Source organism: Solea senegalensis, linkage group LG14 (assembly GCF_019176455.1).
Source record: "Solea senegalensis isolate Sse05_10M linkage group LG14, IFAPA_SoseM_1, whole genome shotgun sequence".
NCBI classification, from domain to species: Eukaryota; Metazoa; Chordata; class Actinopteri; order Pleuronectiformes; family Soleidae; genus Solea; species Solea senegalensis.
Genome location: NC_058034.1, coordinates 25,866,082 through 25,879,463, shown reverse-complemented (window position 1 = coordinate 25,879,463; position 13,382 = coordinate 25,866,082). Strand labels below are relative to the sequence as shown.

The 13,382-nt window shown below is 41.5% G+C and overlaps 1 protein-coding gene across 2 annotated transcripts in view; it reads right to left on the bottom strand.

Annotated features, from left to right (window-relative positions):
• Positions 1–13,382, bottom strand: part of LOC122781191 (phosphatidylinositol 3-kinase regulatory subunit alpha-like) — a 93,660-nt gene that overhangs the window by 28,207 nt on the left and 52,071 nt on the right. For both annotated transcript variants that reach the window (XM_044044748.1, XM_044044747.1), the window contains 2 exons: positions 11,634–11,708; positions 11,270–11,347 (listed from right to left, as the gene is read on the bottom strand). In XM_044044748.1, the coding sequence (XP_043900683.1) occupies positions 11,270–11,347; positions 11,634–11,708 (153 nt within the window). The remainder of the gene's footprint in view (positions 1–11,269; positions 11,348–11,633; positions 11,709–13,382) is intronic.

Below are 13,382 nucleotides of genomic sequence, written 5' to 3'. Positions count from 1 at the left end.
CCCAGGAAAAGGCTCTCCCACCACAGATCTAACCATCACCCTCGACAACTCTGTGGTAACTCCTTCTCATACCGCAAGGAACCTGGGTGTGACACTTGACGACCATCTCTCCCTCACTGCCAACATTGCTGCAACAGCTAGATCTTGCAGATACATGTTGCACAACATCCGAAGGATTCGGCCTCTTCTAACCCAGAAGGCGGCACAGGTTCTGGACCAGGCTCTTGTCATCTCACGCTTGGATTACTGCAACTCCCTCCTGGCTGGTCTTCCTGCATGCGCCATACGACCTCTGCAACTCATCCAGAATGCAGCAGCTCGACTGGTCTTCAACTTACCAAAATTCTCCCACACTACACCCCTCCTCCGCTCCCTTCACTGGCTTCCGGTAGCTGCTCGCATCCGCTTCAAGACTCTAGTGCTTGCGTTCCATGCTACAAACGGATCCGGTCCAGCCTACATCCAGGACATGATCAAAACCTACACCCCAGCCCGCCCACTCCGCTCTGCATCGACAAACCGGCTCGCTGCCCCCTCACTGAGAGGATCGCAGAGGCACTCGCAGAACTCGAGACTGTTCACTGTCCTTGCTCACAAATGGTGGAACGATCTCCCCATCGACATCCGGACAGCTGAAAGCCTCCACATCTTCCGACGCCGACTAAAAACACATTTCTTCCGACTCTACCTCGACTAAACCGACAAAAAAAAAACAAAAAAACTTGTACATCGCACTTATGACTAGCACTTCATAGTTTGTTCTACTTGAAGCTCTTACTTACTTCTAGCTCTTATTTGTACCCAAATGTTTAAATGCACTTTTGTAAGTCGCTTTGGATAAAAGCGTCTGCTAAATGACATGTAATGTAATGTAATGTAATAGAACAGTTGTTGTCATGATTAAAAAAATAACTCTGAATCATATGGCAGACCATGTATTTGGCGAATCATCCACTAGGACAGAGAGGTGAACAGCCCTACTTATGAAACATGAGACGAGACTCCAGCCGCGCACAGACGTCGTTTTAAAGAGACTGTTGTTCAAACAGCTCCACTGAGAACATCATCCCAGCTGTGTGCGCTCTCCCAGGTGAAATGAGAAGTTCAGAGTGAAAAAGCATGAAAGAAGAAACATGGAACTTTCTGCATTTGACAAATGACCACTCGTGGATTTAATGAAATACCCTCCACTAAGAAAGGCTGACGTTCCTCTGCAGCCAGAGCCTCTGTTTCGAGTGTGTGTGTGTGTGTGTGTGTGTGTGTGTGTGTGTGTGTGTGTGTGTGTGTGTGTGTGTATAACACTCCCCAGCTGAGTGTAAAAATGTCTGCTGCTTATAGGTTATTGACGGGCGCCAGAGTAAGACGGTGACATCACCACCGACCAATAGCCACGAGGCTGCGACTAACGGAGGAGAGGGAGGACAGACGGAGAGGATGGAGGGATGGAGGTGGAAGAGAAAGGCTGGCTGGATGGAGGAAAGCAAGGGAGTGCTTTTAATTTGTGTTTCGCTGAACTCAGCCGCTCCTGTCAGTGAGGTAGTGAGGGGAAGATGAACGAGTGAATACAAAGAGGGAGAAAAAGAGATAGAGGAGGAGGAGGAGGGATGAGAGAGGGAGAGATTGAAGAGTGCAATGAAATCAAAGATTATTTAATGGTTGGTTGAGAGGTTTTTAGCGATAGAAGTGAACAGGAGACGGGGATGACTTCATCCATCTGAACCGAGAGGTGGACGGAAACGAGAGAGGGATGAGGAAGAAGTTAAAGTCGTGGTTTTCATGCACACACGGAAAACATGGCAGCCAGTGGGCGACACAAAGACCACTTCACTTGAATATATTAGGAATATTATTTTATCCTTTTCTGACCGACACTAAAGATTCTCTACTGCTGATTTTCCCACACTGAAGACACAGGAGCTGCTGCTCTTCTGCTGTCACTGAAGTCACTGATGGAGACAGCAGTGATGTAATATCCTTCTCTGCTCTCTCAGGATCTACCACTTTACAATTTACAAATAATTAAATGAAACCCAATAATAATTGATTGTTGGCATGCGTGGGTAAAGTGACTGAGATGCAGTGTGTGTGTGTGCAGAGTGTGTGTAGGTGTGTTGTGCAATGCACAGTGGAGTGTTGTGTTTGCACTGAGGACACAGAATACTCTGCTGCAGTCTGAGCCAACGTGACTCATCATTTCCAAAACAGAGAGTGCCCACTCTGTGTCAACACTGTGTGTATGAGTGTGTGTGTGTGTGTGTGTCATGCAATCATCATCACACACTTTCTAAATCACAAACACACACACACACACACAGAGCAGAGATACAAACATAAATATTTCCCACATATGCTGTGCGTCTATTATTCAATTGTCTATACTCTGACCTGAAAATCAAGCACTAAAGAAAGTGAGGACTGGAACACGTCCCACACATACTTGACAAACTTGTCCAATAATGTCCTCCAGTTTCTTACATAAGACACATTTGCCAAATGTCTCTTTTTTTCGTCAATTCTTCATCGTTCATCATGTCCTCTTGTGTATTTTTCAATATATGCAGTATACAGTACGTGTGTTCTCAGAACATATGGACATGGTTTAAAATCCTCATAAAGATATACATACAGCTCTCACACACACACACAATCACTGGGCCAACACACTGAGCTCTGTGTGGGCACAGCAGAACCAACCAGCTAAAAAAAAGGCTCGCTATCACCATGGCAACATCCGGGCCGTGTACCAATCGTAGGTCAACTTGATGAGGTAATGCTCTAGAAAGCTTTCTGAGCTTTTGCGACCCACACAGACTTTCTCTCTCTCTCTCTCATCCACACACACACACACACACACACACACACACCAAATGTCCTCACTTTGATGGTCAAATATTCAACATACGCAGTCAACTTACAGAGAATACAGACCAAAACAACAAAGAACACACGTCTGAGGTTTTATAATGACCCGAGAGTTTCAGTGCAACACAACAACTCTGTTACATTGTTACATAACACGCACGTACACACACACATGCATGTGTGTGTGTGTGTGTGTGTGTGCGTGCGTGTAACAGCACCTCTGACTGATGATGTTGCATCATTTTCCAACACACACACACGTAAGTGATTAACCAGTTCACTTCATCATTTTTTGTTGTTTTGGTTTTGGAGCGTGACACTCCTGCTTCAGTGTTGATTGTTCATGTTTTGCTCAGAATAGTTACGTTGCGTTTAAGGGGACGGTTCCTATGAAGTGTACAGCTGTGCACTTAGGATCCAGCCTAAGACACGGACGCTCACTCTCTGACCTTAAATCACAGCACAGGAGTTGATGATCCACTGCTGCCTCCATTAGACAGTCAGATGTGATATGTTGTGTTTTGTTTCTTGTCTTTCTTTCATATTTACATAAGTGACACAGACTTACCAGAGGAGGCAGCAGCAGAGTACGAGCTCGCTAAAAAAGAACAGACTTACTGCCACAGTGTCGCCCACAGCACTGACACAGCATGATTGAGGGGAGAACATCAGAGATGCTCAGGGGTGGCTGTGGATCAGTGGTGGAGCAGGTCCTCTACAGGTGTTCAATCCCCAACTCGGCCACATGCCAATGCGTCCCTGGACGAGACACTTAACCCCAGCGACTTAACAGATGTGAACGGGTGAATGAGAATCAGCTGTGAGTCAGATGTTCTGCTACAGCTTACCGAGGGAAGAGAGCAGTGGCCAAGAGGCAAATGAGCGAGAGCCAACTCTGTGCATTGCATCAGAGACAATAAACAGACTGTTATTGTCTCTGACTGTTGCACAGTGGTTACGAAGTAAAACCTAATAACCTAATAACAATAATAATAATCATTGCGTATCAACATCATCATCGAGTATCAACGTCATCATCGTGTATCAACGTCATCATCGTGTATCAACATCATCATGTCGTCATTTTGCACTCACTGTCATTTCTCTACCGGAATTTTAAAATGTAAGTGATTTGAGTTTCAGCGCCACCATGCAGGGCTGGCAACAGCAGGAATAGCATTAGGTTTATTAGTGGAGACATTAAATGTTTGGAAATTGGTACGTATTATGAAGAAGAAACATATCATTATTATGTAAATAATCAAATACTTTGAGTCAGCATACATCTGTTAATTGTGAAAACAAATCTGTTTTAATCAATTGAAAACATGGTTTAAATATGAATATAGATTTGAAAACCACAATGAAGGTCCCCCAATTGGGGCTTTCAAAGCCTATTTTTATCACAAAAAAAGTGACTTTTGAGAGAATATATTGAAGCTGGGCATTAAATTAAACAGCAGAATCTGGGCTACTGTATTAATTTATTTTATTCTATTTTAAATGTGACAAACACAGCTCAAATAACACCTAAATGAATAACTACGTATCAAACTCCGTAAGTAACATGTGACCAGAGGTGGACAGATTACACAGCTTCATTACTTGAGTAAAAGTACAGATACCCCTTGATAAATTTTACGCAAGTACAAGTATAAGAAATACAGTCAGATGTCTACTTAAGTAAAAGTACTTAAGTACTTGTTTTTAAAAATACTTGAGTATCAAGTACAAGAGTAATTTTTTTTAAATATTGCATTACTACTGCCACAGTACAGTATGTACAGAAATGTCCTACATGGAGTTATGAAAATGTTAATGTTAATATTAGTTCCCTTTGACGGAAAGGTGAAGGTGATTGCTGATAGGCTGTCTCAATCAGTGGCGTCTGCACAATCCAATCATGTTTGAGAGGGAAACAACAAATTGAGGGTTTCAGAGATTTTTCTAATGGTTATGGATAGAAATGTAGCGGAGTAAAGAGTACAATATTTGCCTCAAATGTACTTGAGTAAAGTCATGAGTACTCCCCAAAAATAATACTCGAGTAAAGTACAGATCCCTCATAATTGTACTTAACTACTGTACTCAAGTAAATGAACTCCGTTACTGTCCAGCTCTGCATATGACAAAGCATTACGGAGATCAAATCCAAAGAATACAGACAACAGCAATCAGTTCGGTGACAACTGTAAAATTGCCCTTATCTTTCATGTTTATCTGTGAAAAATAGATTTTTCAGCACAAACAAAGCTCTTTCTGGTTAGACGGACTTCCTGTGTTACACTCAAAACATTCCGGGCGTCTCTAGCTGACGTAAGGACCCTTGGGGCAGCAGCCAGGTGCGTCACGTCCATGCGTTCTGTTGCTTCTCATTGGCTAACAAAGTTAATCAATCAAAATTTGGAGAAGACAGCGTCCTTCTGTTGGCTGTGAGGAAGCCAATGAGATGTCGTCCATTCATATACAGGGTATATGCATGAATTCTGAAGTTAATTTCTCGCCGGTTGTCTCGCAAGTTGATCTTGCAGGACGAGCATGTCTGCGCATCGTAGTTTTTAACAAACACTGGGAGCAAAATAAATACATTCATGCATACTTTTTACAGTCAAACTCTCTGGGCAAAATTTAATACCTCATGAAATCGCCATTAAGACTTTTTAATACTTTTTAAGGGTCTTAACTTTCCCAAAATTTATTTATCAACTTTTAATACTTTTAAAGACCCCGCGGACACCCTGATATAACAGCAAAGAGAGACATCTGGTGTTGGTTTTTGGAATGGAAACTATATTAAAGTCTGCAGGAACTTTGAAACAAGGTCATTAATTGTTTTATTGAACATTAATAGTTATATAAAAGTGAAGAAAGTAGTTTAATACATGGTTTAAATACAAATGGCACAGATGTTTCCAAATGTAATTTCTGCACTAAAACCTCTCTAATGTTGTTCTGCTTCACTTGATCAAAGTCAGACTTTGCAGAGATGATGTTCACATGTTGTACTTTGAGTTGAGTGAGTTTAGAGCTCATTCTCCATCATTCCAAAGAGATATTCATCCTGAAATAGCTTGTTTTTTTTCAGGCGAACCTGAATTATTTTCATTTTTTTGTGTGCCATCTTCATTTACTCTTCACCAGTAACACACTTACACAAATATCTTAACAAATCCCACCATTTTTCCCTTTGCTATGACACCAAAAATATTCAAATAGACCTTGTGGTTGCAGAGATATACTCATTTCATTATGAGTGTGAAATGTTTGAGCAGAGACCTAAAAAATAGGCTCAGGGCTGTTTAGTGCCAAAAAGTTCCAAAAAAAGTTTTTAGAAGTAAATCCGTTTGCTCCAGTCCAGCAGGTGGCGTTAACATGGCTGGACTTAAAAAACACTGGATTTATTGGATCAGATTTTACATAAATCTCATCAATTGTTTCTGTAGGATCTGAATAAAAAAATAAGCATGACATTGAGTTTATGTTTATGTTAAATGTGTCACCATTGTTGCAGCTAAACATCCCTCACCTCACGCTTCCCTATCAAGTATGTCATTGAAACGATGTAGCCTCCGGTTAGCATCAAAACTCACAAGATGTTTAGTTTGTCCCTTGTGGGCTACTGGAAAAACATGGTGGTCCAAAATGGCGTCCTTCTTAGAGGTGACTCTGCTCCTGATACAGATATAAAATGCTCATTCTGGAGGAATGAAAAACATCAGGTGATTTTACATAAAACATTTCTGTCAGTCTATTATTATTAGTATTATTATTATCATTATTATTATTATTATTATTACGGGAGAGTCATACAATCGTCTCATATCCTCCGTGTTTCTGAACTAAATTTCCAATTTAGTTTCTCCGCCTTCCTCTCATGTGGCTGCATGATTCACACCGACAACGCCCGGAAAAGATGGAGATGAAAGATGATGCTCTTTGACGTGTCTTTCTTCCTCTTCGCCCTCCTGCTGTTCTCACACAGTTGTCGGACCCTCGCTCCAAAACTCACCCTTTATGTGCTTTTCATGTGACCTCGCAGCCATGTGTCGGCACAAATCTCTACACAAGCCACCGCTCTTCATATATATTCCATAGGATCTGTCCGTGTGTATTAGTGTGCTGTAGGTACGCGCGGCCAGTGTGACTCTGGGATGTCAGCGGCTGCATTTCTCAACGTTTTCCCAGCGTAACGCGCGATGGGTTCGTGTCACGCAGACTCCCCTTTTCTGTCTCAACGTATATGTGGCTGTGCGTGTCACGGCTGCATGCTAAATTCCTGAGTGCCTTCACGTCAGCTCCTGTCAGTTAATTACTTTGAGTGTGTGCATGTCTTTGGCCCCATGCTGACCCTCCCACCACTGCCTCGGGATGACAGGTGTGTATGTATGTACATATAAAATAAACACATCGTATTTGGTTGATTTCTCATTTTTAATAGAATAGAAAGGGAAATGTCTGATTCCATTAAAAAAAAAAAAGACAAGTCGACTTTCTGGGTCAGGAATTTAAAGCTGCAACAGGAAGTGTTTTGAGTCTCCTTCATAATAAAAGCGTGAAATTGAGCAGTAGACATCCTGTGAATGAATGAATGAATGATGTATTATGCAGATAAATCACACTATTAGTCATCGCTGCTCAGTAAAAACAATGATTTTACATCACAGAGAGATGTTGATCCACTGCTGCCTGCATCAGTAACTTTAAGTTTGAAATCCTTCTTTAGGGTTTGCCTTAGTGACACAAACTAAAATGAGGCAGGTGTAGAGGAGTTTAAAAACAGGTTTTCTCTTAGGACAGGTATACCTATATCAGACATCCTTAGAAATCACATTAAATTAACAACATGAGTCTAATCACTTCATCCTCAAGTCAATGGCATGTTTCACTAATGCTATTACATCCCTGTAATCCAAGAAAACCCTCTCTGTCTTTTAGGTTAAGTTTAGTCCAGTCAGTGACATCATGCACAAACTGCCTCAGTTACACTTTACATGTAGAATGCACTAATTGTGTCTTTCCTCTCTCTCTCTCTCTCTCTCTCTCTCTCTCTCTTTCTGTGTCCTCATCTTGCAGGTTGCAGGATCCAGATCCAGTTTTGGCTATGCTATAATTAAAAGTGGATATCAGTATAATTTATATATAAATGACATTGTAGTTCTATAAACATGTCATCACTGACTCAGAACTGTCCTGTATACACTTGTAACACCTGTCCTCTGTCCCCCTTTTCTCCTTTCACCTTTCACATCTCTGAGTCTGGTTCTGTCAGAGGTTTCTTCTTCTGTTTTTTTTCTCTCCACTGATGCCTAGTTTTTGCTCATTGTGTGAACTGTTGTTGTTTCTCTGCTCTCCTATGTACAGTGCCTTGAGATAATGTCTGTTATGATTTGGCTCGATACAAATACAAGTGAATTGAATTGAATTACTGTGTGTCAGAGTGCTGACTCTGCATCGTGTGCGTTGTGTGTGAACCTCTCTGAAAACAATGGTTCTCTGTGAGGCAGAGTTTCAGTCCGTTTCACATGAACCTCTCCCTTTGTATTCTGCTGTGGACTGCAGGGTCACATGTTATCACACCAGGAGCGCTCACAGGAGAGCAGTGTGGTCCAAGGACACATTTACTGAGTTTCTGCAAAGCACAGAAACACTTGAGTTTTTCTGCAGATATCGGGTCACAGTAAGGTGTGCCATTACACGAGCACACACAAAGTAACAAGACTATTACCTTACCTTAGATACAGTTTGTGTGAACAGATAGAGAACTGAGGCCCCTTCAGATCGTGACTGACCTCTGACCTTCAACTGCTGACACCTCAAAAAACTCAGAAGTATGAGATAAAATGATGATAAAGTCACCACATTTAAGGTTGCACAATGTCATCACAAACACTGCTGTTGAGGCGCATGCCCACTTCTTATCTCATAATTAGGACTTTTTATCTCATAATTTCGACTTACTTTGAGGATATTTTTATTATCAAGGCTAGATTTTACCTCAGAAATGGGCTTCCATAATATCCTGATATAGGAGATATATGTTGATATAACTCATGAAAGGTTTGAGAGTGACAATACACTGTAAAATAAAATATAATCTACTGTTTATGATCATAAAATACACTAATTATTACTTTTCATGTCAGAAAATACCTGCTTTATTTCTTTGTCTTTTTAATGTTAAATAAAGGACATTTACGTGTGTTAGAAACTACGACATTGACTATATGTGTCGTGGTAAAAGAAGTGTTATTAAGAGCCTTTTTATAGTGAAAATATAGTATCAATATTATTTCACAAATGTATTGATTATAATAAATATGATGATTATCAGTGCAACTCACAGATACTTTATTATGATATGACGATATCCACAATCTAAGAGCATCTCTTGTCTCATATCAGCATATAGATATAATATCCATACATTGTCCAGTCCTACTTAGCACATGACAATAAACAATCTTGAATGTTGACTGTGGACCAGTCTTTGAACCGGTCTGGATGTTACAGTACACTACAGAACTACAGAATTGGGTTCACAGCTCAGTAGGAACAACCATGTGTTTCCATGATAGTAATGTGCTCTTTAATCATAGAGTGAAGGTTAATCACTATTAAAGCCAACCTCTGATGTTACACAATTGACAACGCAATCCACTAAGCTATCTGTAACAGATGCGGCGCTAAATCATGTGCTGACAGTTGTTACACGGATGCAGCTCATCCTTTGAATGTATGGATTTTCTCCAGTCAATAACACAGATTGATTACATACAAAGACATTCTGTTCCGGGGTTTTATTTATTCATTTATGTATTCCTTGGATAGATTTAGGGCTGCAACAATTATTTTGTCAAATATGAGGGTTTTTTTTTCTGGAATATTTTCAGGATTCTTAAAACTGAATTGTTTTTGTTTTGTGGACCAAAACAGACATATGAAAAACAAAGATCAACATTATTAATAATGATAACATAATAGACAAATTTTTCAATTTATCAGCATATTCATTTCCAGCTAATTTCCAATAATAATAACAATAATAATAATAACACTAATAATACTCCTGTTTCTATTGTAGGAGTCCATTCAGGCCATAATTGATACTGTGTTATCATTTCATACAAACACAATCATGTTCTCTCTCTGGTAACAGGTCATTCAGTTTAAATTGACCAAGTTATGTCATATTCTACAGTGCTCTCTTACATCAAATCATACACAAACACACAACTTGCTGTGAGTCGCTCGACTTTGTCTGAATTTAAAAAAAAACGTTCATATTTCATGTTTTCATCATATAGATGTGACATAAATACATGCATTAGCTCATCACTTTCTCTATCCTGTCTCTCTATGTGTGTGTGTGTGTGTGTGTGTGAACGTCAGAGTGCAGAGTCTCATGTCTGATTTTGTGACTGCCCCCCTCCTTCCTTCCTCCCCAAAAAATAAAAGTACAGAGTCAGAGCACTCCCTGGTGGTGCCAAACCTGAACTTCAACACTTGAAACTTTTTTTGTGTGTCTGTGTTGGTTGAATGTGCAGTGAGAGCCATGCAGACACAGTCTCAGCAGGAGTTTGTGAAGTGTACAAAGAAAGAGAGACAATAAGGAGACATTCAGAGTCACGATGGATGAGTTTACTGTGTACTACATGTTTCTGGCTTTTCTGTCAAGTAAAAACAATAACACAAAGATCAGATCTTTCATTTGAGAGCTCATAGCATTCCATGGTGATACAGAGGTGTGGTTGCAGGTGGATGTTGGGACACTGACGCAGGGCAGCAAAGGGAATGATGTTTTTAGGTGTCGAGGACAGTGGAGTGTTCTCACGTGTCACAGGAGTAAAAATTAGCCGGGTTCAATTTCATGAATTTACAATTTACATTGGAAAAATGACTGTATTTGTTGTCTCCCACCTGAAAAGCTGATTTGTTGTGTCTGTGGTCTTATACAGCAGTTATATGTTTTCCACTTTCCACTCATTTTAACTATTACTGTAGATTATACAGTATGTTTTGACGATGTATTATTTATTATTTTTCCTCCTTTGTGTTGTGTCTCAGTGTGTCATTGAATCTGCTTTTGTCCATGAAAAGTACATTATGAATAAAACGTTCTTGCCTACACTATATGTATATTTATATATACGTATATATATATATATATATATATATATATATATATGTACATACATATAAAGACACATCTTAAAAAAACAAGACTGTACAAGACAGCAGCAACAAGGTGAGCCACAGAAACAATGCTGCGTTGAATCCAACAAACAAATTGAAACTACAAAAGAAACTAAACTTGCAACAATCTACATGGAGAAATGCAGCAAAGCCTCACATTTCCTTCCATTCCTGTCTTTCATCCACTCAAACCTGTCTCACAGAGTGTCAGTACCTGAGTCGAGAGACTGTCGCAGCTCTGCAGGTCCACCAGACGCTGCAGGGGCTCCATACAGAGACTCACTGTTCAAACCTGCAGGAGGGAGAAGAGATGAGGAGCCATTCTGTGTCTGAAGCACAAACTCGCTACACAAATGAAGAAGAACGTCCTTTCAAGTATGTGAAGGCCATGACGAGCTTGGAAAAGGGAGGGATGAGAGTCCTAGTCCTTCGTTTGTTAAACTCTGCATTAGATGTCACCATTTCTTACACACTTGACCCTTTAAAGTGTTTGTGTGTGCATCAATTTCCGTGCTATCAAATGCTGCTGATGAAACCATTCCCTGCACATGCAACTGTGTGTCACTGTGTTTTCTCACCATGTTTCTCGATGGCCTCGGTGAGTCTCCGCACAACCACCGGGGCCGTGTCAGACAGAAGCTCTGCCTCCGCACCTGAGTGAGGGACAAAAGAGGGTTAGCATAGAGAATATATCTCTTTATGATTCTGATCGCATTTAAAATGAGGTCATCATTTTATTGTGTGAATCATTTTGTCGTTAAATATTTACAGAACTTTTTTGTTCCATGGACACAAATAAGCAGTTAGTACACCGGCAGCATGTTCCTCACTATTTCTGCAATCCATCCATCGCAAAAGATGAAGCAGAGTGTGTGTGATAAAATGGATGTGGGTGTGTGTTTGTTTGCCCTCCATGGGTTGTACTATCCATCCATTATCTACCCTACTGCTTTATCCTCCACCGGAGGATCACAGGGGGTGCTGTGCCAATCTCAACTGACATCGGGCGATAGGCGGGGTCACACCCTGGACAGTTCACCAGTCCATCGCAGGGCCACACATAGAGACAACCATTCACTGTCACAGACACACCTCACCTTGGTCAATTTACAGTGACCAATTTACCTAATCCCCATATTGCATGTTTTTGGACTGTGGGAGGAACCCGGAGAAAACCAACACACACGGGGAGAACATGAAAACTCCATGCAGAAAGACCCTTACTCCACCCTGGATCTCCTTGCTGCAAAGGCAAGATTGCTAACCACTACACCAGCCGCGTGGCCTGGGTTGTACTAGTGTCTGAATAACCACACACATGCATACGCGTACAAAACACACACACAGTCTGGTTTCCATAACTTCAGAGGACATGAAATTGACTTACATTTATGTCCCTGGAGCCGCCACCTTATCATGGTGGAGGGGTTTGCATGTCCCAATGATCCTAGGAGTTCATTTGTCGAGGACTTTATGCTCCTGGCAGGGTTACCCAGGGCAAACAGGTCCTAGGTGAGGGACCGGACAAAGAGCGGTTCAGAGACCTCCAATGGAAAATAAGGTAAATGGACCATGCTCTCCCTGTGCTTTGTTGTTCTGTGCTCATCATGGATTTTCCATAACGAATACCATGTTCAAGCATAAGGGTGCCCATATGTGCACCCATATGTGCACCCATATGGCCGTGAGTCAACACTCGACTTTGTAGTTGTGTCCTCAGACCTGTGGCCATATGTCTTGGACACTTGGGTGAAGAGAGGGGCGGAGCTGTCAACTGATCTCCTCTTGGTGGTGAGTTATCTCTGATGGCAGAGTTTCAACTCCCACCTTCAACCACGTCCTGAGGGAGGCAGTAGACATCCGAATGGGCCATGTTTCGTGCCTCCATTGTTTAGGTGGCTGACCGGAGCTGTGGCATTAAGGTGGTTGGTGCCTGTTTTGGACTCCAGCAGTAAGGGATGAAGAAGGAATCCTATTAGGCCTTTTTGGCCTGTGGAACTCCAGAGGCAGCTGATAGGTCCTGGCAAGAATGGGATGGAGTTTGGTGAGACCATGGAAAGTGATTTCCAGATGGCTTCGAGGAGGTTCTGGTCAACAATCCGGCGACTCAGGAGGGGGAAGCAGTACACCGTCACACACTGTGTACAGTGGAGATGGGATGCTGCTGACCTCGACTACAGACATTGTGGGTTGGTGGCGGGAGTGCTTTGAAGACCTCCTCAATCCCACTGACACGGCTTCCAGTGAGGAAGTAGGGGCTGGGGACTCTGGAGCTGGTTACCGAGGTGGTTAAAAAAGCTCCTCAGCCTTCCTTCAGGCTCTGGATG